Below are 27,278 nucleotides of genomic sequence, written 5' to 3'. Positions count from 1 at the left end.
GCAAAAAAGGGTCAAGACAGTTCAGTGAAGTTATGCACTAAGTAAATAAACGATGCTCAGAGCTTGCTATGTGGAAGATAGAAACGCTTACTTCCCCTCGAGGCGCCTGGCGTTTTTTAAGAATTTCGTCACATGAGCTGCTTGTTTTGCTGTTGGAAACTGTTTGTTAATCTGATCTACTGTTACAACATCGCTACGGCTCGCGGCGTGTCGCAGATCAGCTGCTGCTCACTTTCATTGTTGCAACAACTTTTGCTTTGTAGACATGTTGCATTAACCATTTACCAATATTTTATCAATCTACAGCCACAGATTAATTTCCCTTTGGGACAAATAAAGTATTTTTAAATTAGATTTTTTTTTTTTAATTGAACTGAATCCACTGTTTTTGACCATTTTCAAGTAAAAATCTTTTTTTATTACTTTTAGCTTCACCCATTTCAAATTCTGTAAAAAAAAAAAAAAATAAAACAAATCTCCTATCAAGCACCTTTTGCTGTCCAAATATTAATTGATTAATCCAAAACATTGTCAACAGATCAATCGTACACTTTATTGATAAGTCGGGCGGAAAGAGTTGAGTTTTTCACTCTGATCCAGATTCATCTTTTACTACAAATGATGAAGCATTCATTAAAGAAATGCTGTTATTGCATTTTAGGCAATACAATGTTTATTTTATTGTTCAAAAGGAGACTCAATTATTTACATCTTTTTATGTATTTCTAATATTGTATAAAAATGGATTAAATGAAAAGTAAACCTGTAAAAGTCTGAAGTTGAACCAACATGTGGAAACTCCATCAAACAAAGCATAAAGCAAATGATAAATTGTCCCAGTAATTATTGTTATAAATAATAACATTACTGTTTGGTAGTGATATATTCATGATGGTAATAATAATGCAGATTTGTTCTTTTAAAGACCAATAAACTAAAATTTTGCCCAGAGCATTTAACACTAGAACTGGAAGATATTTTAGATATCCAAAATAAAACACAACAACAAAAAAAGAGATTTAAGAAAAAGGAAAACCACACACAACCAAAACCAAACATAAAATGGATTATGTTGTCTCTTTAAACAAAATTGCCCCCTTCTAAAAAATTATTAATCATCAGAATGAAAATTATCAAGCTCCTTTTAAGGTGATGAATTGAGTAATTAATCAATCAATCAAGTTTGTAACTATAGCACATTTCAGCAACAAGTGCTTTTCATAAAAACACAAAAATCAACTTTTGAAACATATTTTTCCAAGTGTTGTGATTACAAATCAAAAATGTTGGTTAATGTTTCATTAATTATGGTACAAAAGCCACTATAAATAAGTCTCGACTCAAAGGAAGTCAGTGTTTCGGCTGTTTTGCAGTTTTCTGGAAGTTTGTTCCAGATTTGTGGTGTATAGAAGCTGAATGCTGTTTCTCTGTGTTTGGTCCTGATTCTGGGGATGTAGAGCAGACCAGAACCAGAACCAGAAATACCTGAGAGGTCTGGAAGGTTGCTATGACAACAGCAGATCTTTCATGCATTGTGGTGCTGATCGGTTCAGTGATTTATAAACTAACAAAACTATTTTAAAGTCTATTTTAAAGTATTTTAGTTTTATTGCAACAGACTTACACTAGTTATCTTTATAGTCTGATATAAATAATGGGCGTATTTTGCTGAGTCAAAAACATTCTCACTTTGCGCTATCGTGTAAACAAGCTACTAGTTGGTGAACTATTAAAAGAGGTACTAGGATTAGCATACACTTCTGTTCTTAGATATTTTCTAAACTTCTTTATTTGATTTTTTTTTTTTTTTTTTTTTTTGTTATCTTGTTAGTCTCAACTGCACGCCCTGCGCAGGACCCTGTCCCAAAGTATGCATGGGTCTGAAGACGGTGGACTCTGTCACTGCCGCCCAGGCCTTGAGGGGCTGCACCGTCCTCAATGGGAGCCTGGTCATCAACCTGCGGGGAGGAAGTGAGTACCTGCGGTCCGTTTGGTAGTGTCACATAACAGCGTGCGACCCGTCAGCGGTGCAGGACAAAACAAAGGCTTGTTGACTTTGTCCAAAACAAAGAGGCTACGTCAAGAGCATCCAGTCAAGCAGCTAGAAAACAAAACATGGAAATAGAATATTAAAGAAACAGTTGATGATAAAATAAATGTGTTGTTCTTCCCCTTCTCTTTATGTCCAGCTACTGTTGAATAATTGTCTCTAGAGCCACAAAAATCTCACTTTTATGGCTTTAGGATTTGTTTCAATGGGGGTTTTTTTGTTTTTGTTTTTTCTAGACAACATTGCAGCTGAGCTGGAGGCCAGCCTGGGCCAGCTGGAGGAGATCACTGGTTACCTCACAGTTCGACGTTCCTACGCTCTCGTGTCCCTCTCATTTTTCCGCAAACTTCGCCTCATTCGCGGAGAAGAACAGGAAATCGGGTAATCCTCCCTCGTCCTTAACTATTTCAGAGCCTCTTCCTGTAATTATGAGTTAAAAACAGACAGTCTGGCCTTTTCAGAATGTCTTTTTTTGTGCTTTTGGTTTGACCTCTCAAAAAACAAAAAAAACAAAGTTTAATCCAGAAATTGTGGTGGATGTTTCTTATTTAAAGCTCTGCAGTCAGAAATAGCTTTCAGTGCTCACTGTGAGTCCATGCACTCTTTTCCAGGAATTATTCATTTTACGCCCTGGATAACCAGAACCTACGGCAGCTCTGGGACTGGTCCAAACACAAGCTGACCATACTGCAGGGCCGCATGTTTTTCCACTACAACTCCAAGCTCTGCATGACCGAGATCCGCAAAATGGAGGAGGTGACGGGAACCAAGGAGCGACGGGTCAAGAACGAAATTGCCTCCAAGACCAACGGAGACCAGGCCTCATGTAAGGAACCACAGTCTGCAGACGTGACTGTTGTAGCAGACGGCACACACTGACGCCTGGCACAGCTGTTATTGTTATAGAGGTCACTTCCTGTCTTGTGTTTGTAGATAACTTCCTGGAGACATTTACACTGATTTTGTTTTTCTAAGAAGAAGCAGCACAGAGGAAAACAGTGCAAAAGTATTCCTTTCCCTTGAACGTCTTTACATATTAGCATGTTGTAAACTTCACTAAATGTTTTTGGGATTTTATGTGACAGACCAGCAAGTTTGTCACACAAGAAGATGAAAGGTGATGAGACAGGGTTCTCTTTTTTTATTATTTTTTGTTATTTTGTTTACGTCAGTTCACCTTCCACAGCCTATTTCTCTAACACAAATACTCTTTCTCTTCTGTCCCTATCCAGTTTTTGTTTGTAAAAACAGAAATGAAGCACATAAAAACAAATAAAACTCACATAGTGTTGGACTATAACAAATGTAGCATTGTTTAAAACTAACATTACAATAGGGTGATTCAGTGGATCTTGGTTATAGAATACAAAGTAGAATCAAGTGACATCCTTTCTACATTTTTATTCTTCATCATTTTGCACAAATACTCTCAATTATTTCTGACCATATCAGGCCATATCGGTGAAGTGCATGACTGATAGTTGTCATGACAACAGATTTCTGCACCTAAACTGTGAATCTCTGCGGTTTCCTCCAGAGTTGCCAAGAATCTCCTACTTGCTTCTCTGTCCGTTTAGGTAATCATGTGTTGGTAGTTTTGCAGTTGTGCCACCATCTTTTCATTTTCAAAGGATGAAACCATCTCTCTGTGAGATGTTCAGACCTTGTGTTATTATTTTATGCTGCTGTAATCTTTGGGATTATACATTGTTCTGCCAAGAACAATCCCAATAAAATTTGCTATTTTGTGCTCATCTTGTGGCAAAATTTGAAAATATTCACTCCAAAAGTTTAAGATTTTTGTTGTATTCCTTCTTAATGTTTCTTTTTTTTAATGTATATATAAAAAAAACACTATATATTTCAGTGTATTCAATTCTAGTCTGACAAATGATTGGGCATTAAAAAAATCCTGGTCGTTTCTGTCCGTGAAAGAGGTTTTAAATAAAGGTTAAACTTGTAGAGTTCCACCGTTGCTATGACGACGACGGCAGGATTGTTGGTTCCCAGCTGGGAGAAAAAAACACAACAAAACACTCAATCAGCGCTGAACCACACAGTTCTGACAGTAATCCCTCCAAAGAAATGCTTTGCTTAAAGAACGAGTTGTTTATAAGAGGCTGACTGATAAATTAGGTCAAAATAAATCATACATTTTTTTTTCTCGGAGAAAGTAACCGGGATAAATTGTCTGAAGAATTACATTTAGACAGGCGTTTGCTTCATCAGGCTGATGCTGTAATAATCAAAACAGTTTTTGTATTTTTAATTTGTTCCGTCTTGGTCCTCTTCTTTCAAATTTTTGCTAGTATAAATTCTTAAACCTCTGGTTTCCATCTGACCTTTACTTGGACAACAAGCTTCTCAGTTGTGAAGGTCACCAGGCTGGAGCAAATTTTTCCACTCAGCTGCACATAACAAGACATTTTCTTTTCTTTGTTGAGGCGTTAAGAAGCTTTATTACCGTTTTCTTAGAGTATTGTTAAACATATGGATTTCTAAGAAGACAAAAAAAAGAAATAATCTTCCTAAAGATTGACAGGAATGTTTTCATACTAAAATGATATAATTCTTCAGCTCTGTAACATTTTATCACAAAACAGCAACAAAAGTGACAACAAGTGGGGAAATAAGTAGGACTTTCCAAGGTATTGAAACTTTTGTGCTGATTTTTCACTACATATAATTTTTTTACGTTTTCTAGAAGCCTATGAAAGGCAGTTTAATCTATCAACTATAGCGTCGGTTTGTAAGAGACAATCTGCATCCTTATGATGTGTGGAGATGGGAAAAATGATTTAAAATCTGCATGTTACAAGTGTCAAATAAATCTATAAACACAAATAATTTTTCTCCATACGTTTTCCAAATTATGATTTTTGCTGGCCTTTTCTGAGCCAAATGTTGTTTCACTTTGTTCTCCAGGTGAGAACCGCGTGCTGAAGTTCACCCAGATCAAAACCATGAGCGATAAGATCATGATCAAGTGGGAACCGTTCTGGCCTCCGGACTTCAGAGACCTGCTGGGCTTCATGGTTCTCTACAAAGAAGCGTAAGTCCGCCTCGAGGCGGGAGCAGAACCGAACAGGTTGTTATTTCAGATCCGTAGTAAAAAGAAAAAAAAGCTCAGCGTCGTGGAAAATCGGTCATTTCTAAAATCAGTTCTGATTCTTAAAACCCCCAAAATATGGAAGTGAATACACTTGTGTCCTTCCTTCCTGTTGTCCAAATTGGCTTTATCTTTTTCATTCCTACCTCTCATGTGGACCTTCCTCCTTTCCTTCCTTGTCTCCTTCCTTCCTTTCCCTCAAGTTCTAAAATAATCGATTTTTCTTCCATCTTCCCTTCATTTCTATTTATTATTTTCCTCCTTTTCTTTTGCTTCTTCCCTTCCTTCCACTTGTGTTTCTCCATGTTTAAAGGATTCATATAACATTTTATATTTTAAAATAAATGCTAAGGTCTGGGAACTTTAAAAGTACTTGAAATCCTTGAAAATGCTTGAATTTCAATTATGTGTTTTGAGGTTTTGAAACCTGCTTGATTTTAGTATAAACTCCTTGAAAATGCTGGATATTCAAACTGCACAATTTTGATCTGTGTAATCAAAATAAAGGTTAGCTTATATATTATACAATTTCTTTGTTAAATTAGTGTTTTGTTCTTGGACCAGCCGGTCAGGTGTATAGGATGTTTCAGAGAGAAACGTGTTTAAAAACATACAACTTTTGTTATATTTTAGTTAATATTGCCTGTGATGTCTAGATTATTATAATCAGACATTATCAACAGTGATAAATAAGGTCATATAGAATAGTGAGTTGAAACTCTCTTCTTTAGTTTGTTTATTTTGTTTTTATCTCCAAAGTCCGGTGCTGGAATAATTTTTAAAACTTACTTTGAAAAGGCTTGAATTTTGCTGTAGGAAAAGTGTACGAATATCAACGTGGAATAATATGTTGCAGTACTTATGTCTTTGAAATGTCAAGAAACCTTGAAATTATCTCTTATTTTTTAATCTCAAGATATCAAATAATCATTCATACTAATCCATCTTCACCATCTCTGCATAAATTGTACAAAGAAATGTCAGTCTGAGTCTATATACATGGCTGTGTTAGGATTTTATTTCTGCTGGTTTGTGTTATTTAAATAAAAGACATCAGTAGAGCTGCATTACAGCCACATTGGACAAAGAACATAAAAATCCTCTTTTTATCCTCCTTTATTAATTTTTTCTGATGTCATCTGTCTTTGAATATATACTCTATTTTATATAAATTGTACACCACTCAGTTCCCTTGAATAATACATAAAGTTTAACAACACAAGTCATGAGATGTCCACTTCTGATCACTTCAATAACTCTGTTTTACTGCAGTGAAACAAATTAAATCCCAGCCTTCATGTAAAACACCCACTGAGCTTCATTTTTATGTTTATGTTTTTGTGATCGGTGCAGACCTTTTCAGAACGTAACAGAGTTTGACGGGCAGGACGCCTGCGGCTCCAACAGCTGGGTGATCGCCGACGTCGACCCGCCGCGCCGGGACAAAGAGCAGGTCGAGCCGGGTCATCTCATCCTGCCGCTGAAGCCGTGGACGCAGTACGCCATCATGGTGAAAACGCAGCTCTCTGCGTCCGACGAGCATCAGGTCCACGGGGCCAAGAGCGATATCATCTACGTTCGCACAAATGCCACCAGTAAGACTGAAATAAATGGCTCCGATTTATTTATTTATTTATTTATTTTCTGTCTTGATGTAATTTTTGAGATCAAATTAATGATTATAATTTTATTCACCATCAAAACCTCAAAAGTAGGTCTGAAACGATTAATCGTATTAATCGTGATGAATCGATTCCTGAAATAATCAACTAATTTAATAATTGATTAACTGTTAACTGGAGCGTACCAACTCAAAAAAAGGCTAATTGATGAAGGAACAACAAACTCAGAACAGTAACAAAGCCAAAAGCATAAAAATATATACATTTTCAAGGTTTCCACCCAGAAAACTTGCTAAGCCCAGTGTTTGGGGCACTTGGCAGTCATTCATTCAGCGGCCCGCTCTGTATTTTTGAATTTAAAAAATGTTTAACGTTGACAGGAAATTTAAAAATATCACTTGATAATTACGTATTATTGGAAGATTATAGTGGAAGATTAATATCTGAACACCAACAAAATGCAAAAATTTTTAAAGAACTGAAATAAATAAGCAATGATAAGCCTGGTAGGGGCACAAATAAAGCCTGGTGGCCCGCCAGGCTTATAAGACACTAATTTTGCATTTTAAAGATAAAAACACCTTTGACTGTAAATATGTTCTACACAAAACTCCTGCAGTTGCATATTTTTACTTTCACTTGGTTAAAACTGTGTAAACAAAAAAAATCACCTATTAAGCATATTTTTCTGTCTAATTATTAATATGTTAATCTAAAAAATAATCAACAGATCAGTGCTAAACTGCACTGATGTTGAATGAAGCAGAAAAGATTTTCACATGTTCATGCAGATTCATCGTTCACTGCAAATCATCATTAAAGGAACGCTGCTACTGCATTGTAAGCAATAAAATGTTTGTTTTCTTATTTAAAAAATGAATCAAATTATTAGTTTATTTGCATCTTTTAATATATTTCTAAAATTGTAGATATTAAGCTTAAGTGGTTGAATAAAAATCTGCAGACTTTTTTTTTTTATCCGATTAATCATTTGTTACAGGACTAGTATGATGTTTTAACTCACAAACTGGACATCATTCAGTTGTTTGTTGCTTTAAAATAAAAATAAGACAAACAGGGAACAGTAAGCTGGATGGTAATTTTTGCCGCTGACCTGACAGGACTCCACCTCATGCTAGGTGTCTAACCAAACCTCGGCTCCTTGGTACTCCATGTCCTCTGCCACCCACAGAGCCTGCCTCGTGCAGCTCGGCCTAATTACAGACACTGTGACCTGTCTGGCCGTTTTCCTTTCAGACAAAATATATTTCCTTCCCTGCAAACCGCATCAAACATGACAGCCGTCGCTCGCACAAAACAAATCTCCTGCTGAGACGCCGCGGCCAGCCAGCCATGTCGGGAGAGCGTTGTTTTGGCGACTGCTCCCGGTTGCTGGTCGCTGTCGCGTCTCACCAACGTTCCTCATTGGAAGGGCAAAGCTGTCATTAAGTATAAGCTGGCGCTGATGAGACCTTGTCTGACAATGCGGTCGAACCAGCTCGTCGCTTTGTCATGGAGGAAAGTCAAAACACAGGGACAGTAAATCTCAGAACATGTAGCGCTCAATCTATCAGACACACACGCTACATGTTGCATATTATGCTGCTACACACACTTCCCACGTCATCTGTAAAGACTTTCAGGCTAAATTCATCTAAACTATAAATGTACAACAGAGTAAAAACAGAGATTAGCAACTTAAAGTCTTTTGTATTTAATCCTACCAATAATCTCTTGTATTTAATCCCTCAGTTTTCATAAATCTCACACTGACTGAGCTTCTAGTCATGTGGAGCTTGTTGACAGTGATTGATGCAATAACCCGAGTCCTTAAAATGACCTTGAACTAAAACAAAGTCAGTTCATAACTATGCTGGCACTTCACATAGGGGTGAAACACGTCCATTGTTTAGTCGCTAAACTATCCATAATCCTTCAGTTTCTCACATTTTGTCAGATTATAATCTCAAACTTTAATGTATTTTTTGGGATTTGATGATATACCTGCACAATAACACAAAATCTTAATATATACAACCTCAAATTAAAATACTAGTCTCTTAACTTATTGACTTTGTTCCTCATAATGTGAAGGGTGGCGCTGTTTTGTAAATGTGACTGACCGCAATAAAACCATAAACACGTCAACTCGGGGTGTTTTGAGTTACTTACAGATCCTAAAAGTATGAATTCTTCTCTACTACAAGTATTTTGAGCACTAATAAAGTTTCAGAGCTATTTATAATTTAGAGGCATAAATAGTTTTATTTTAGGTATTAAGATGCAGTTAGTCAGCGTGGGGCGCAACACTGTATTGTGGACCTACAGCTTAATAATGTTCAAAAACAAAAGTTTTGCAACTCACCCTGAGAAACTTTTCTCCCGGAATCTTCAAGCTTTCTTTTTAGTGATCTGTTGTTAAGCCATTTATTCATTATTACTTTTAAGCACAATCCTTTGGTAAGCTAACTGTAGCGTCGCACTTTGAGCTAACGTTATGGCAAATAAACGGTTGTTTACACGCGGACCGTAGGTGGTTTTTCTCGACCCACAGTTTGAAAAAAACTGCTCTAAAGTGAAAGGAAATAGATCCATTGTTTTTAATTTTTATAGATCAATCTGAAAAGTGTGGTGTACATTTGATGCCGTCCCCTCACTAGTCAAAGATTGTAGAATCTCCAAGTATTTTGCAAAGTTGTTCAAGCCTACTCAGATTGGATGGAGAACAGAAATTAAAAACCACCCCAGATTCCGTATTTGAATTTTATCTGGACTTTGACTGGGCCACTGATCCAACAGCGAGCCTCCAACCAAAACTACAGTTTTTCAACATTTACAGTTTTTTTCTATGTTGTCTCATTGCTTAGCCCCATCTAAGCTAAGTTGAGAAAAACCATTCCCAAAAGAAAAATCTGCAAAAAATGAGAGTGGGATAAAGATGAGCAATAATGGCACAAACACATCCAGAGCGGCATCAATCTGAGAATTTGAGGGAAAATTTGCTGTTCACAGATATTAAATAAATTTTAGCTTGTAATGGTACTATGACAAGATATTAAAAAGTCTAGTATTATTCTGCCACCACCGAGTTTCAACTTCAACTCCGTTTAGGTTGGCAGACACCAACCAAATAAGGGATTTATGAAGGAAATTCTGCCTTTTATTTGGAATCATCCGAGTAAAAGGGGCAATTTTCAGACTTTTATTTGTAAAAGTAAAAAAAAAAATTAGAGCAGAGTATCATTTTCCTTCCACTTGTGACATGAAGGCCAGTGACCAAAAACCAAAGCAGTTGATGACACAAACATCAAACACTAAAAGGCGGTGCAGGGAGAACCCGAGCAGGCGGCTATGTGCCAGTAAGCGCTGAGTTATCGAGCAACAATCTGAAATGCAAAGTGGATCGAAACTGCAATTTTCCACTCGTAATTTCTAAAACAAAGAACTGTGATTTATATCTAGATTTGTGCTAAATCTATGAAGTGGGTTATCTCAAAACTGCTAAAAAATGTGCATTTAGTGCATTTCCATTGTAGACTTATGTTACATTTTAGACCACAGAAACCAGAAGCTCGGTAAGAATACGTCCTTTTTTCTGAGCTACATTTTTCAGGCTACTATTGATAGAAGAGATTAGTTGAAAACCTGAGTAAAATCTCTTATAATTTGTTATTTGTTGAAGTAAAACATATTAAGTATTTTGTACCCATTTTACAAACCAAAGTATTTTTTCGATTCTAGTCATAGTTCATGTATAAGGAAATTGGATTGTGTGACTGCAATTAATTAAAAGTTGTTTTAGAGTGATCAAGAGGCGTATTGGTCCAAATGAGAATCAGAATCAAATGAATGGAAATTGAAAATAAAACCAGGGTTTTCAGCAAAATTCCATGTGAGATTTGAGAATATTTCTGAACATTAACTCCAAATACTCAAAAAATAAATTGTTATGCAATTGTTTAGGAACATGGGCATGAAAAGAAGGACAAGTGAATTTTGTCCATAGTATACAAGATACCCAGTCTTTTTTTAATCCTAGTTGTCATTTGTTCTCTGTTGAGCATTAAATATCTTTCCTGGTTAACAGTTCTTTCCTCAATGTCTGTGCAGAACCTTCCGTACCACTGGACCCCATGTCTTCCTCCAATTCGTCGTCTCAGATTATCCTGAAGTGGAAACCTCCCAACGATCCCAACGGGAACATCAGCCACTACCTGGTCTTCTACCAGCGCCAGCCTGAGGCCAGCGAGCTCTACAAGTTTGACTACTGCCAGAAAGGTGAGACGCTGTTGGTTTCTGGCCTTCTGGGTCAAGACAGTGTTTTTTTTAAAGACTTTTCATAATGGCTAATGTCACTTCAAAGATTTCTAGTACTTTTTCCATTCATATATGTTACTGGATGGGCCGTCACGTCACTTATTGTGCAGCACAGACGCGCCGTTGCTACGCATCCAGTTGTGAATATTGATGATTGTTGGAAAAATTACACAGTCAGTCAGGTAAAGAATCTAAAAAAGCAACGCAATGTTTTATTGCGTTGTCCATTATTTGTCCAAAAGTATCACATTTCACAGGCCATTAAAAACATTTATAAAAAAATATATATATATTGAGAAAGTGGTGAATAGGTTAGTTATGCTAGCTTGGCATGTACACAGTTTGGTTTGTTTCAGTTCATTTAAAACTAAAATAATGTGACCCAAAACATCTACTTTCTTACTCAAATGGATCATCAGTAGAGCATGTGTTTAAACTAATCAATCAATGCTAGTGTTCAGACAGTCAATTATTATTAATAAGTGCTTAATGAGCCTAAAAGCATAAAACTGTAACGGACTGAATGTTCAGTTTCTTAATGTTTACGTATCTTTTTTGTGTGGAAATGTTTTTCAGGTTGTTTTTTTTTTATACACTTGAACGTAATCTCCGCTCTGTCAGCTAGTGGAGCTGCTGTCAGCCGGTTGCCATGTCAACGGGTCTGTGTTTAGCATGAAGCTGATACAGAGAGCGAAAGAAAAGAAGAATAAAAGTAGTTTTGAGTTATCGCAGTTATTTTCCTTTTGTCGCGGTCCACTGTAGCTCTAAAAGTTTAATAAATTACCAAAACTGCAATAATTTCCTTGTTTGAACAAGGAAATTAATGCAGTTCGTGGAACACGGAGATGTTAATTACAATCATCAAATAGGATAACAGTTCATAAAATATAGGAGCAATTAACTAAAATTTTAACTCTTGTCTCCTACAGTGGCAACCATGTAAAATTAAATTATTGTGCAATATAAGAGACAGAACTGACAGAAATCAAACTGTTTATACGTACATATTTTACTTATTAAAACACTGATCATTTTCTCAGCTTTAATTTAAGTGATATTTTATACAAATACGATAAAAAAGAAAGATTTGTGACAGATTCCAATTTTTCCCAAATCAGAACTTTGTGGTTTAATGATTTGGCTAAATGCAGAGTAACGGCACCTGCAGGATCGTGTGGCCAGGAGCTAATAGGTGATGTCCAATCCAGTAATATGTATTGATGATGACTACGTACACTATCGTCTATTAGCAGCGTTATCTGTCGTGTTTTCTGAAAAGTCAGACTTTCAGAATCCCTGATAGAGACTTATTTGCAGATGAATAGGAGCTAATTTTTTTTACATTATCACATGATCTCTAAAAATGTTTTCCTTCTTTGAGGCCTCCATTTGAGGAAAGATCTTGTATTTGCCGTGGAAAAGGATCGTGCTACTGAAGCAGCACTTTTCTGAAACAAATTGAATTTATTGAGAAGCATCTGTACTTCTTTTTATGAGCTCCTTCTCCTTTACGTGAATGTAATCTGGAAATGAAACTTTAGACAGTCCAGAGCCCTCGTTTGACTCTGGCTCGGGTTCAAACGGAGTTCAAACATTTATTTCGGTTCAATTATTCTGAGCCCGGCTTGGCCCACGTCAGCCTCCAGCCGTCAGCGCCGATCTGCACTCGCACATCGATTCTATAATGCCTGCATGTTTATAGAGATTGCATTCTGCAGGGAGGTCCTGTCAGGGTTAATTTATCTCCACTGCAGAGGTTGACAATGACAGACAATCCCTGCAGGAGTGTGTGGATATAGCGAATATGCTGTTTATTTCACCTGTCATGTCTCTCTTTGTTCCCCGCTCCGCATGTCTGCCTGCCACCAGGAATGAAGCTGCCGTCACGGGTGCCCACTCAGGTGGACAGTGACGAGGAGCAGAAGTGGAACCAGACGGAGGACCAGGGCCAGGGGAAGAAATGTTGCGCCTGCCCAAAAACGGACAAGGAACTCAAGAAGGAGAAAGAAGACTCGGAGTACAGGAAAACCTTTGAAAACTACCTTCACAATGAAGTTTTTGAGGTCAAGTAAGTCAAACAGCTGGTTTTTATTTTTTAAGATCATCAGATACGTATTTTTGTAAGTTTTTGTGAAATTTCAATAATGACATTCTAGCGCTGCAATTAATCACAGCTTCACTCGATAAGCTTGAAATGTAAAAACAGACATTTTCTCAATATCTCAAACCAAACATCTCAGTCTTTATGTTCAGGTAGGAGTAATTTTGTTTCAGACATAATTTAGAAACGTTAACTATAAACAGGTTGTTCTTCGAAGGAAGGAACCGGGTAACGCGCTGCTTTGAGCTAAGTAACTCTCTGCAACAGAGAAACTTTTAGGTTTTAATTAATCAATATAAATGCGTTAAACATTTTAGCATGTTTAACTGCATTTAGCATGTGTTAAAGTTGACAGCCCTAGTTTTTTTTTTAACTTAAACACATCTGCTTTTTCTAGACGCCCGAGACAGCGGCGCTCTGTGATAGGCATCGCCAACAGGACGCAGCCCTTCCTCACCACAGCCGCCAGCCCGCCAGGGAGCACGGGGGTCCCCACCGACGAGGACGAGAACAAGGAATACCCAAAGACTTTGGTGGTTGTCTACTCCAAGGAGTCCACAGTCATTTCCAACTTGCGACACTTCACCAGCTACCAGATTGAGGTCCACGCCTGCAACGATCCCACTGACCAGGGCCGCTGCAGCATGGCGGCGTACGTCAGCGCCCGCACCATGCCTGAAGGTAAAACACCTCCAAATGGAAAAGTAAGCTTTTGATTAGGGCTGCAACTAGCGATTGTTTTAGTTATCGATTATTCTGATGGAAATTTTTTATTTATACAATATTAAAAATACATTAAAAGATGCAAATAAACAATTCAAACCCTTTTTAAATAAGAAAGTAAACATTTTATCGCCTAAAATGCAACAAAATAACATCGCTTTAGTGAACTTTTGTTCACCTGCAGCTAAAAAAATATGTGAAGATTTCATCCTATTTTTCTCGACTTAACATCAAAACAGTGCAGAGCTGATCTGTTGTATATTATTTGGATTAACCAACTTAATAATTGGATAGTTCAAAAGCGCTTACTAGATTTTTTTAGCTACACAAATAGTTACTAAAAACCGTCACAATTATGGGAGTCATCTTGAAATTAAATAAGTTCAGTTAATTTCCAGTCTTTTTGCAACATGCCAATTTTCCCAATTCTGTGCAGAAAAAAAAGACCTGCAGCCTCTCAGAAGAGAATTTGAAAAATCACCCGGGAAAAATATTGAATTTGTAGAAACTCTGAAGTTGAAACACGTGATTCTGAAATATTTTGTTCCCCACAGATAAAGCCGATAACATCTTGGGTGATATCACTCATGAAGTGACAGAAAACACGGTGCACCTACACTGGAAGGAGCCTGCAGCTCCAAACGGCATCATCATCCTGTATGAGGTGAACTACAAGAGAGTCGGAGACGCTGAGGTAAAGACTCACTTATGTTACGTAGATCCTCCAACACAGAGCAGCGTTTTCTGGCTTATTCATGACTAACAGCAACTTTTAACAAATTTATGAGCAACAAATTAACTCCATCCACAGAGCGCAGCAGTGTGGAGAGGCCATGTCTACGTGACTAATTTTGAAATTTGCCTGATGGTAGTTTAATGAGAACTAATGGGCGAGTAATTTTAGTGCTGTGCTGTGTTTTAGTATCCATGGAAACAAGTGGAAAAAACATAAGCTTCATCTCAGGGATAAATGCCTGTTGTTTCTGTTAAAAACATGTTTTTGTAATCATACATGTTGTTTTTCTACTAGGGAAAGTAAATATGAAGTTTTAAAGCGTAAAATATCAAAATAAAAGTCAAAATAAACATTTAAAAATCAGAAAAAATAAAAAATAACCGTTAATTTTTCCAAACCTCCTTGCAGGAGCTGCCCCACTGCGTGTCCAGAAACATGTACAAAGCGTCCCGCGGCTGCAAGCTGAAAGTGATGCATCCTGGGAATTACTCGGTCAGGATCCGAGCCACGTCGCTGGCTGGAAACGGGTCGTGGACCGAGCCCTCGTACTTCTATGTCCAGGATCCGAGTAAGTGTCTGTGGAAGAAAAACGGAGCTCAGAGACGACTTTTCATGAAAACTACCGGAGGAGATGAGGGACAAAAAGTACAGCTGCATTCAAAATAGGAGCAGCGTGTTTTAAAAAATGAGAGTAAAGCTCACATTTCTTACAGTGTAACTGGGAATTTTCTTATCCAAAGTGAAACATGAAGAAAATATTTATTGAATGAATCACTTATCACCATACAGAGAGAGAATCTGCTTTTTTCTTTACAAACTCAAATATTTACTCCATAATCTAAAAACGTGCTTAAAAATTTTACTCTACTAAAACAAAGATATGGTTTGATTCCCGGTGTGTTTGGGGTTTCTGACTTGTTGAAACACACATTTTAAGGGTTTTTCCTCTTCAGAACAAGGTCATGTGACCAAATTATTATGCAATAAATGACTACTTGTGCCAAAAAACATCTTTAAAAAAAGACAAAATTGAATGCAGTTTGGTAATTAAAATACTTAGAAATATGTTAATGATGATAACTAAAAAGATTTAGAATGTTTCCTAATTATTGTTTGGAGTTTGATCTGGGGTCAGTAATAAATCTTTTGTTTTTTTAATGTGATTTACGGAATAATTTTTTTGTTTTTATTTTGCTCTCTAAAATTCAGATCATTGAAGATTATTACCAAATTTAGATACAAATTGAAAAACTAAACTTAAAAAGTGCTTTTTTCTTACGTTTCCTAAGATGATAGGACATCTGTTTAATTAAATTCTTCTAAAATTAGAGCTTCAGCAAAAGTCTTCAAAATGTAGATAAAAATGATTGTTGTTGTGTCCATCCAGGCATGGTTCATGTATAATTAGCAGCCTGTGAATCGCGTCTTTGAGTGTTTTCTTTCCCACCTGAAATGTGCCGGTGTGTTTTGAACAGGCGACCCTCTCTCCATCGTGAAGATCATCATCGGGCCGATTATCTGCTTTGTCCTGCTGATATTTCTGGGCGTGGCAGGATTCGTCGTGTTCAGGAAGAAGTGCGCAGCTCTTGCATCCCTTTCAGTCTTTTATTTTATGTATTTTTATCACTTTGTCTTCTCAAGGTGTTTGTTCGCTTCCTTTCAGTCAAACACAAGGACCAAGCGGACCCATTTACGCCTCTTCAAACCCAGAGTACCTCAGCGCTAATGACGGTGAGCAGAAAGAGTTCGAGCCGTTTCTTTAACTGCACAGGGATTTTAGCGCCTCATTCAGTGAATCCCGTTTAAATGGAGCTGAAATAATCAACAGCATTAGCTGCTTGTGTTTTCTAAAGAGTTTCACTTCAACAAAGAAGTTGATTCATAGACTAGATAAAGAAAAACAACCATTCAGCTAAATTAATATATACACTGCATGGCCAAAAATAAAAATAAAAACAGTCACCAACTGGATTTAATCAATAGTTACTGCCTGGCAACAAGTTATTTAATGACGCAGTGAGTGGCTTCTTATTCCTTAAACAGCCATGTGTGACACTTCTGGTTGTGATGGAAAAGATTTTGAAAGGTCAAATAATTTTCATCAAGCAGAGAAAACACCAAATATTTGATTTAAACTTTGTTTTATCTAAAACAATAACAAAAATGTAAAAAACTCAACCATTAATCTCAAGGTCCTTGAAGAACAAACTGGTCAACTAATTGTATTTGTATTTAATGTCATTGTTTGCTAAATTTTCTGTCAGATTCCCAGTTCTTCAAGAGGCATTTATATGTTTCATTGTCAGCGGAAATTCCCAGATGTTTCCTGTTTGTAAATCATCTTCAGTTGATTTAATCTGTTTACATTTTTAGATGTTGGTGCAGAACATCATTGCCAGTAGCTTGCAGAATTGTTTACTCAGTTTTATCTGTTAAATGGTTAACATGAACTCGAGCCATCAAAGCATCTGAACCCCAATAAATCAAATCGCAGCGGCTGCTTCATACGACACATCAGAGAATTTGACATTAATTGTGTTCATAAAAACTTGGAAGATGCTCTGCTCCGGCTTGTTCTAACCTGCCTTCCTGTATTCCCCTGAAACTGAAGGCTGTAAAACCTGAAATGTGTTTGCAGTGTACGAGGAGGACGAGTGGGAGGTGCCGCGTGAGAAGATCGCCATCTTGAGGGAGCTGGGCCAGGGCTCCTTTGGCATGGTCTACGAGGGCATCGCTAAGGACATCGTGAAGGGCGAGGGCGAAACACACGTGGCGGTGAAGACGGTGAACGAGTCAGCCAGCCTGAGGGAGAGGATCGAGTTCCTGAACGAGGCGTCAGTCATGAAGGCCTTCAGCTGCCACCATGTGGTAAAGAAACTGATACATCAGGATGTCTGCACATACTTACAAAGTCTTATTTATTTAAAATGACTCATCTTCAAATTTTGCATGTTTTTATACTTTCATTTTGGTTTCTTCTGCTTCTAAAACCCCAAGTGCTTTAAAAAAAAAAAAAGCTCTTTTGGTGTCTGGAAAAAGAGCTGTTTCAAAAATCTCCAGTGTGCAACAAATCAGCAGCCCGTTACCTAGCAACCCTAGCAAAGTTCCATCATCACCTAGCAACCCAAGATGAGCTCCAATACATTTAGTCAGCTGTTTTTAACCACTCTATATGCTGTACAATGGCCACTAGAAAAGACAAGTCAAGGTTTCCCCCAGATGACAAGCTAAGCCCAGTGGTAGAGGTGCTAGGGAAGTCCACCAGTCGAGCCACCGTGTTAAAAAAAAGGCTAAAAATTGAGAAATTTGAGAAATAAAACATCAATAACAAAGAAAATATAGCTGTGCGCTAAATAAAACTAGCCTTTCTGTAGGTTTTGTATGTATAATCAAATCCCATTATCTTTTTTAAATATATAGAATGTTTTATTATATATAAACCTTGATTAACACGACTTGCTTTACTGATGTATTAAAGTAAAATAAACAATCAACGTTTAGTCTGGTGGAGGGTCAAGTAAAGCCTGGTGGCCCGCTATGCTTATAATACACTGTGGGAAATTCTGCACGTGTTTTGTTGATGACAAAAGAATACAGAAACCACTTGCTGCATTCTCGTTGGTTGTGCAGGAGGCTCTACTTCTGCTTTTCAAAGATGTACGGTTGTGTAATTTCACATCGTTTGCAGCCATTTTCACATGTAAGTGTGAACATTGTGGACAGCAGCAGGTTATCTGGATTTAAAGTGACAAGACGCCTTAAAGCAGCTCATTCTGTAAGAAATTCAAAACTAGCAGATCTAATTAGCCTAAAATCTCATTATCTAAGAATAGTTTTGTGCAAAAAAAAGCTTTTCTCTTTTATAGCCCATAGACCTATACTAACCTGTTCAAGAACGCACAATAGGTCACCTTTAAAAAGTCTTAAATTTGTTTATTGAAAATTATGGCTTAAATACATTAATAACAGATCTTTTTGTCATGGCAGGACTATTCAATCTCATATAGTCTATCTACTGTAGTTTTCTTTTTTGTCAGGCAAACGTTTTAGTCATGCCCAGACATTTTTGCTCACTACATTAGTGTCACTCAACACAGTTAAGGCTACCAGTAGCAAGCTAATACATGCTTGAGATAGGTCTTAAATTTTATTTGTTATGGTCTTAAAAAGTCTTGAATTTGAGTATATAAGATAAGAGATGCGTCACATGAAGTTATAATGCTCTCTAATGTTGTTTCCTCTCAGGTCCGCTTGATGGGCGTTGTGTCGAAGGGCCAGCCGACGCTGGTGGTGATGGAGCTGATGACCCACGGAGACCTGAAGAGCTACCTGCGCTCTCTGCGGCCTGACGCTGAGGTAGCACATCTTGGTTTCACTCGCTAGTTTTGTTTCTTCCTCTCAGTTCTGCTTTTTTGTGGAAAAAATACACCACCGGTCCCAGCCCTGGTTGTACAAATTCAAATTTCTGACGGTTCTTTTTATTTTTAGCCCCGAATGAAAATGTTACTTTTAAAGACAAGAATATGAGTTGGAGAATCTACTGATGAGATTTTCTGAACTGAAAATCTCTGAAATAAGAGCCCTGTTTTAATGAAGAATTCAGACGCTAAAGACACTTAACCTGTTTTATTGATTAATCAAATTTTTGGCTTTTGAAGATTTAATTTTTGAACTACATGTGATGTCAGCACACCCAGTGCCGCCATCTTGTTGACAAGCGTCTTTTACACCTTCTATTTATTTGGGCTTTTGAGAATATCAGGGCCAGGCTAAGATTTTCTTTTTAATAAAATGAGAATAAAGTCATAATATTTTAAGAGTGAAGTCATATTAGGAGAATGAAGTAGCAATTTTATGAGGACTCGAACACAAAAAGATAAAAAATATGAAGAGAGGAATGTTGAGCATCTTGTGAAGCTCTGCTATTGGCTCTACATATAAGAAAACGCGTCATATTTTAACACATCAGCATCAAATTATTACCAGTAGCTGGACTTTGAAACGATTGTTCAAACGACTGAGTCTATTTCGAAGAAAGAACCACCTGGACTGAGCCGGTCACGTCAGATCCTGATAACTTGAAGATTTTTTTCTCATTTAAACTACTACTTACTAGGAAAGCAAGAAAAAATAATCTGTTAAGATTGGAAATCAGACCTGGTATGAAAAAATGTGAGATTTTATTTTTAAGCCATATCAATACTTTGTATCTATTTGTAGTGATGTTGATACATCATTGTGACTCTCTTCCTCTTGTGTATCAGTGTTTTGTTTTAAGGCACTATTTTCCTTTGAACCTTATTGTTCTTTGGGTTTAGCTTAGTTTTTCGTTTTAGCGTTCTCTCTGACTGCAACATCATGAAAGATAGTGCAGAGAAACACAAGATTATTTCCACAGTTTGTGCAAAAACATTTGCATTGGATGTTTTAATATCTGTACTTAAATCACTGCCAGTGTAATGTTCAAGGAAACTGTGGTTTAATGTCTGTAAACACATTCATCGGAATGGGCAGAGGACTGAGGGATGTTGACAGAAGATTTAAACAGTTACCTCTGGCGCTAGCTGAGAGCATTTCAGGAAAACAGGCCAGCTTGCTGTAGATCATATGTTTAAAATCATGGCTCCTGTCCCTCAGAATAACCCGGGGCGTCCACCTCCCACTCTGAAAGAGATGATCCAAATGGCCGCCGAGATCGCAGACGGCATGGCTTACCTCAACGCCAAGAAGTTTGTCCACAGAGACCTGGCAGCCAGAAACTGCATGGTGGCTCACGATTTCACAGTCAAGATAGGAGGTACGTTTTGCTTGGAGGCTGTAGGTTTAGCAGTAAAAGCTTTCTGATGTCGCCCTCTGGTGGCAGCATGAAATCTGTGAAAAATGTACTTTCTTAATTATGTCTATACAATATACATAAAATGGAGATGTATTGTAAATTAGAAGATAGATAGCTTTCACACGTCTACAGATTTCATTTTTACCCATTCTTCTTTGCAATGTAGCTAAAGCTCATTGAGCTCATTGTTTCTTGAAGACGTTTCATTTCTCATTCATAAACATTTTGAAACTTATCAGTCTTCCTGAGGCCTTTAAAGAACTACTGTCTTTAAACTAGGAGCCATATTTGCCTTCAGTGTAGCTAAATAACACTTAATTAAACTTAAAGATTTTCATAAATCTCTACTTTGGGAAATTTGTTGCCATTTTTAAAGAGCTCTGTTTAATTTGTGTATTTAGATTTCAAAATAAAGAAGAATATAAAATGTTTGCAGGAAAGGAGGCGAATACATTTCCTTCTGTGGGGTGGTGAAATTTGTGGACAATGAAAAACAGACTAATAGTTTCCAACTTTATGGCAAAAAATATATATATCCTACAACAACATTAATGATATTTTTGTGTCACTTTGTTGTGCGAAATCTTCTTATTAGATTAAAAACAGCATAAACCATCCTTTGTTATAAAATTTATATTTAAAACAGTTGATTCTTTAACATTTAACATGTTACAAACGCCTAGCCTAGCATGTAAAATTCTAACTAAATACTTTAAAGTTTTTAACATGAGGAAAATGTGAACTGTTTCAGTGACATTGGGTCATTATTTAGGTTGCAGTTTGCAGCACATTTGAACCTTTACAGTTTTCAGGTCATTTTTCCACTTGTTGTGTCATAATGTTTCACACTCAACGTTTTAGGGTTGTAAGTGCCACAGAATGTGTCCCAATTCTTGACAAATTCAAAAACCTGCTTGTGTCAGCACTGAGTTGCACAACGATGTTATTGTGCTTTAAAAACAGGATCACACGGCCAAAAACTGTGCTCCTCTGAGAGCAGTTAATGATTACTGGCACTGATGTTATGAAGACTGATGTTGGATGATTTTTTTTTTCTTCATTTTGGAGCTTTTTGAAATTTGTTGACTGGTTCAAACTGTGGAAAATAAAGATTTACAAAATACATGGCCTGAATAGCTACCAGTCACAGTTAACAGTCAACTCCTTTGGTTATTCAAAGTTCATATTTTGCATGTTTTTGTTCTTCCATTTGGGTCTCTGCTTCTAGAAACAAACCAGCTGGTTTGTTTTTTTTTGGGGGGGGTTTTTGACAAAAAGTTAATATTTTTTGGTGTCTGGACAAGGAGCCACTTCAAAAACTCACATTCAACGGCGACTCTGCTGCTACCTAGCAACCTCAGTGGACCCCAAGCAGAGCAACCCAAGCTGAGCTCCAGCACGTTTGGTCAGCTGTACAATGGCTACTGGAAGTGTTTTGTTGTTAACTTGCCATTCAGAAACCACTTTCTGCAATCTTGTTGTTTGCGCAGGAGGCTCTACTTCTGCTTTTCAAACATGTATGGTGGTATAATTGCGCGTCTTGATTGCAGACATTTTCACATGCGAGTGAAATGTTGAGTTTGGCTGTGTGGCCAGCAGCAGCTTATTTGGATTTAAAGTGACAAAACTACCCTAAAGCAGCTTAAATAGCGCAAGTAGGCAGAACTTGCTGGAGTAAAGTCTCATTATTTAAGAATAATTTTTGAGCCAAAAATGTAATGAACATGTTTTGTATAGACCATAGACCAATCCTCACCTGTTCAAGGAAGCATAATAGATCACCTGTAAGGAGTAGATAAAACAGACCAGTCATACTCAGGAAATATCTCAATCTTAAGAAGATCTCTGCATCCTTCTAGCTTAATTTCTGAATCTAACAATCATGTTGTGTTCCCAGACTTCGGCATGACGAGGGACATCTATGAGACGGATTACTACCGGAAGGGAGGGAAGGGCCTGCTGCCCGTCAGGTGGATGGCACCGGAGTCTCTGAAGGACGGCGTCTTCACCGCGCATTCAGACTGCTGGTAAGTAAAAACACAGATTATTCTTCAACATTTCATCAAGAACAACCCAACCAGAACCAGAAAACCAACCTGTAAACCTTTTCTCTGCTGGTATTCACCAACTCCGGCTCTGTTTCTGGTCTCAGAGTGTTTACAGATGGATTTATTAGTCTGTCAAACGTCTAATCAGCTGATCTCTATGTTTACCAGGTCGTTCGGGGTCGTGCTGTGGGAAATCAGCACTCTGGCCGAGCAGCCGTACCAGGGCCTGTCCAACGAGCAGGTCCTCAAGTTCGTCATGGACGGAGGCTTCCTGGACCGGCCAGACAACTGCGCAGACAGACTGTAAGCACACACACAAAACCTGTTTATATCTATAACAATAATATATAAACATTAAGGCAAGGAAGCTGTTTTTATATTTTATTTATTTATGTGTAAAGAAGAGCAGGGTTGTTCTGCTAATACAGAGTAAAGTAGGTGCCAATAACAAGTTTCAGTCAGGAGAAGTATCGAATGTAAGGCTGAAACGATTAATCAGTTACTGAAATAATCGTTCAACTAATTTAGTTGCCAGTTAATTAACAGGAGTGTACAGACTCCAAAATGTTATTTTCTGACTAAACAACATACTCAGAGCAGTAATTAAGCCAAAACTATACAAAAAATATATACATTTTTGATACATGATGCATCTTAAATTTACAGAAATATTTGTCTGTAAATATTTTCCACTCAGAAGTATTTTTAACTTCATCCTTTTAATGCATTCTTTACTACAAATGATCAAGTGTACACTAAAGGATTCTTATTATGGCATTTTAGGCAATAAATGTGTTTTCTTGTTGACCTTCCATCCACTTGATTCATTTTTGTTGGTTGTGCAGGAAGCTCCACTTTTGCTTTTCAAAGATGTACATTTGTAAAATTGCACATCTGTTTGCGACTATTTTCACATGAGAGTGAAACTGTTGAGTTGATAAGTTGTGGCCAGCAGCAGCTTATTTAGTATAAAGTGACAAGACGCTCCGAAACAGGGAAAACTGATCAGACTGAAATCTTAGAGATTTTGTGCAAAGAATGCAATGAACATGTTTTGTATATCCTGGTGAAGGAATCATAGTACGTCACCTTTATCACATTTGATAATATAAATATATTTTTAATATTTTTAACCCTTCCAGAGCGAACGTAGCGCTGGCAACCCATCCAAATTTGCAGTACTGTAACTTTGTGATATTTTGCTGAAAAATTCCAACGGTTTCTGAAAGGGGAGACGTTCCACTTTGCAGCCAATATCGGGTTATTACGGTAATTTCACTCCCGCCGTAGCAGGGAGTGAAATTAGTCTGAGGGGCACTCTTTTAATAGACGGTAAATTGTGAGAATAACTTGGATAAATGGGCAAATATATTTACTCAGAACATTTAAAGAACTGTCGTAGCAATTAAAATGAGCAAAAATATCCAGGCGGAGATTTGAAACTTAGGTCATAAAGGGTTAAACGTCAGCGAAATCTCACTCTCCCCATCTCGTCCCACAGACACAACCTGATGCAGATGTGCTGGCAGTACAACCCGAAGATGCGTCCGACCTTCCAGGAGATCATCGAGATGCTGAAGGACGACCTGCACCCCTCGTACCGGGAGGTCTCCTTCTTCTACAGCGAGGACAACAAGCTGCCAGAGAGCGAGGACTTCGACCTGGACATGGAGAACATGGAGAGCATCCCCCTGGACCCGTCGTCGTACTCCCAGAGGGAGCAGTGCTCGGACAGGGACGAGGCGTCCTCCATGGGCCTGAGGGGCAGCTACGAGGAGCACCACATCCCCTTCACGCACATGAACGGGGGCAAAACCAACGGACGGATACTAGCGCTGCCGCGGTCCAGCCCATCCTAACACATCCCGCAACACCACATCCATGCTACAGAATAAAATCTATTTTTGTTCTCACTATATAGATATATAGATAGATATATATATAGATAGATAGATCACACTTTGATCACTTTGTCCTCAGAAACCCCTCAACACACATCTCAGGACTTTAGTTTTCTCTCCAGATGCCACAAACACACTACAGCGAGTCCACGCACGGACGCCACAAGACACTTTTTGTATTTAAGGACGAACCTCCTGCTTCTCTGTTGTTCAAGATTGTACTTTATATACTGTACATAGATACATATATATATATATATATATATATTGCCAATGTTGTGCTCGACTGGGTGGATTTTGGATTCAACTGTGAAACAAACTTTTGACAAACAAGAAGGCTGCTAAACCCACTGAACCTCCTTTTTGTCCAGGCCGCGTCCCTCAATCTCCCCGGGTTGCTTCGTTTTGGGGAATAAAAGTGCCCTTCTCTTTTTGTCTGTGGCCTACATCGGTCGTCATGGAACTGAGTCTTTGAATGCATGTGGATGATGAACTGAAAATGAAACAAAAGACTCTGCTGGATGGTCCAAAAAATGATCCATCCTGGAACAAACTCTGATCCACTGGAGAAGCTGGCTGAAGTGGCTTACCTCCTCACACTGCAGTATTCCAAAAATGGCACACAGGATAAAAACACAGGACTTCTTTTGGGTTCTGTTTTATTTTTTATTTATTGACATATCTGTTATTTCTGTTTTCCTTCCTTTTTTTTCCTCTCTCATAAATTTGAGTTTTTACATCTACAGCTGAAGGATATTTAAACTGTTTTCAGAGACATGTTGGCAAACAGGTTCGTCAGATTTACCAATAGCTGCTTTGTTGGTATATTTTAGTGGGTATAGAAGTCAAGAAATATAAATATATCTATATATAAATCTTATATTGATGTTTTTGTACATAGCTATGTTGTCATTCTTGAGGTATTTCCGGTTAGATAATGTTTATACATGTTAGTCTCTTATGTTTTTTTTCTAATCCAGAAATAAATGTACTAATTAGCTTTTTTTTCTGACTTGTGCTCAACCAACAGCACTTGGTCTTTTTACAGTGCGATGCCCAGGAGGAGGAGTGTTTGGTGTCTCCAGCTTTAAAATGTCTGCCCATCTTATCAAGATCAAAATAAAAATAGTGCAGTAAATAATGCAGCAAGGTGCATTTGTGACAAATGTGCATTTTTTTCTTCTTTGCCTTCCTGTTGAGTCTTTTAGAGTTAATTTGCTACACAACTTTTTACAATATAGATGTGATTGGCTGGTTTTACCTCATTACTTCAAGGTTTCCCCCAGAAGACTTGCTAAGCCTGGTGGTTGGGGCGCTCGGCAGTCATTCATCCAGCGGCCCGTCGTGTTTTTGAGTTAAAAAATGTTTAAAGTTGACAGGAACTTGGAAATATCACTTGATAATTGTGTGTTATTCAAATATTGGAAGATTAATACCTGAACACCAACTATAAAATCTTAAAAAATGCAAACATTTTAAAAAGACCTACATAAAAAAGCAATGCTAAGCCTGGTGGGGGCACAAGTAAAGACTGGTGGCCTGCCAGGCTTATAATACACTGGAGGACACCCTGTGTATTATTATTATTATTAATCCTGAGGCTTTAATGATGTTTTTTTTATTTTTTTTTTTATTTGAGGTTAATTCTAGCTGGGTTTACCCTGGAACACTAATGTTACTTCCAGTCAAAAGAAACAGCCATCGTCCATCGTCTATAACCGCTGGTTCATATCTCTAGCAGAGGCAGGACACACCCTGGACAGGTTGCCATGGCAACACAGAGACGCACAAAGCAGCCATTCACACACACACACTCACACTCACACCTAAGGACAATTTGGGGAAACCAATTAACCTACACTGCAAAAACACAAAATCTTACCAAGTACTTTTTGGTGAGGTTTCATGAAAAATAACTTTTCAGCACAATATATGAGCTTGTTTTAAATGAATAATTCTTATAAGTCAAATAATTTGCCAGTGAAAAAAGATAATTTTTTTTACCCATATTATAAGCCATAATGTCTTGTTTCGCTGTTGGATTATCTAACTTCGTAACTAGTACTTTTTCATCCATTATTTATGTAAAACAACCACATATATCAGGGCTGTCAAACTCGTTTTCGTTTCGGCCCAAATCAAGATCATGAAGGCTCTTAAAGGGCTTGTACCGTCTTAATATTTAGCAAGAGGTCTGACTGGGTGGTTAATTTCTAATTTCTTGTAATAGCCACACCTGGTAGGACTTTGAACTGGCTTTAATGATTTACACTTTCTTTTAATTTCCTTAATTTTTAAGAAAAAAAACCAGTAAAATAATAATAAAAATAATAATAATAAAAGTAAGCAATAGCACGTGGTAAAACACGCAGGAGGAATCAGAAGTTTATCAAGTATCCCTTATTGAATTGACGAACTATTTGAGATTTGAGTGAAGTGCTTTAAGAAGTGTAACAGTGCCACCTGCTGTTTAAAACTGAAATAAACACCGTCTTGAATATGATGAAGATTTAAGTGACACGTATACAAAAAACACACAATGTTTTTCATTTATAGCAGATTTTACCACTGCAAATTTTAGTAAAGCAGAGAGCAACGAAGCACACACAGTAAATTTTGTATATAAGTGAACCCCTCTTTAATTAGGACATTATTTTGGGTTAAATTTCTTAGCATTTTTGAAGAACATCATTTATCCAATGCTACGCTGGACTTAGTATAATGTGTTTAGCATAATGCACTTACAAGAGTTTTCTACACAAAGAAATGCTGATTTTTCATAACAGAAAAAAATGATCTATTTCTTCACAGTAGAAGAAATACTACTGTATTTCC

At 37.5% G+C, this 27,278-nt stretch overlaps 1 protein-coding gene across 1 annotated transcript in view; it reads left to right on the top strand.

Moving 5' to 3' along the window:
* The window catches only part of insra (insulin receptor a), a 62,619-nt gene extending 37,023 nt beyond the window's left edge, over nt 1-25,596 (top strand). Inside the window, exons 4-21 of the mRNA XM_032564724.1 lie at nt 1,832-1,971; nt 2,287-2,431; nt 2,662-2,876; nt 4,976-5,102; nt 6,513-6,754; nt 10,892-11,059; nt 12,968-13,166; nt 13,597-13,880; nt 14,477-14,616; nt 15,067-15,226; nt 16,134-16,233; nt 16,322-16,389; nt 17,297-17,526; nt 18,904-19,014; nt 20,296-20,455; nt 22,392-22,521; nt 22,711-22,845; nt 24,044-25,596. Of these exons, the coding sequence (XP_032420615.1) occupies nt 1,832-1,971; nt 2,287-2,431; nt 2,662-2,876; nt 4,976-5,102; nt 6,513-6,754; nt 10,892-11,059; nt 12,968-13,166; nt 13,597-13,880; nt 14,477-14,616; nt 15,067-15,226; nt 16,134-16,233; nt 16,322-16,389; nt 17,297-17,526; nt 18,904-19,014; nt 20,296-20,455; nt 22,392-22,521; nt 22,711-22,845; nt 24,044-24,401 (3,112 nt within the window). The 3' untranslated portion in view covers nt 24,402-25,596. The remainder of the gene's footprint in view (nt 1-1,831; nt 1,972-2,286; nt 2,432-2,661; nt 2,877-4,975; nt 5,103-6,512; nt 6,755-10,891; nt 11,060-12,967; nt 13,167-13,596; nt 13,881-14,476; nt 14,617-15,066; nt 15,227-16,133; nt 16,234-16,321; nt 16,390-17,296; nt 17,527-18,903; nt 19,015-20,295; nt 20,456-22,391; nt 22,522-22,710; nt 22,846-24,043) is intronic.
* The last annotated feature ends 1,682 nt before the right edge of the window (nt 25,597-27,278 follow it).

This window comes from Xiphophorus hellerii, chromosome 6, assembly GCF_003331165.1.
Source record: "Xiphophorus hellerii strain 12219 chromosome 6, Xiphophorus_hellerii-4.1, whole genome shotgun sequence".
NCBI classification, from domain to species: Eukaryota; Metazoa; Chordata; class Actinopteri; order Cyprinodontiformes; family Poeciliidae; genus Xiphophorus; species Xiphophorus hellerii.
Note: the sequence above shows the minus strand (reverse complement) of the source record. Positions and strands in the feature narration are given on the sequence as shown.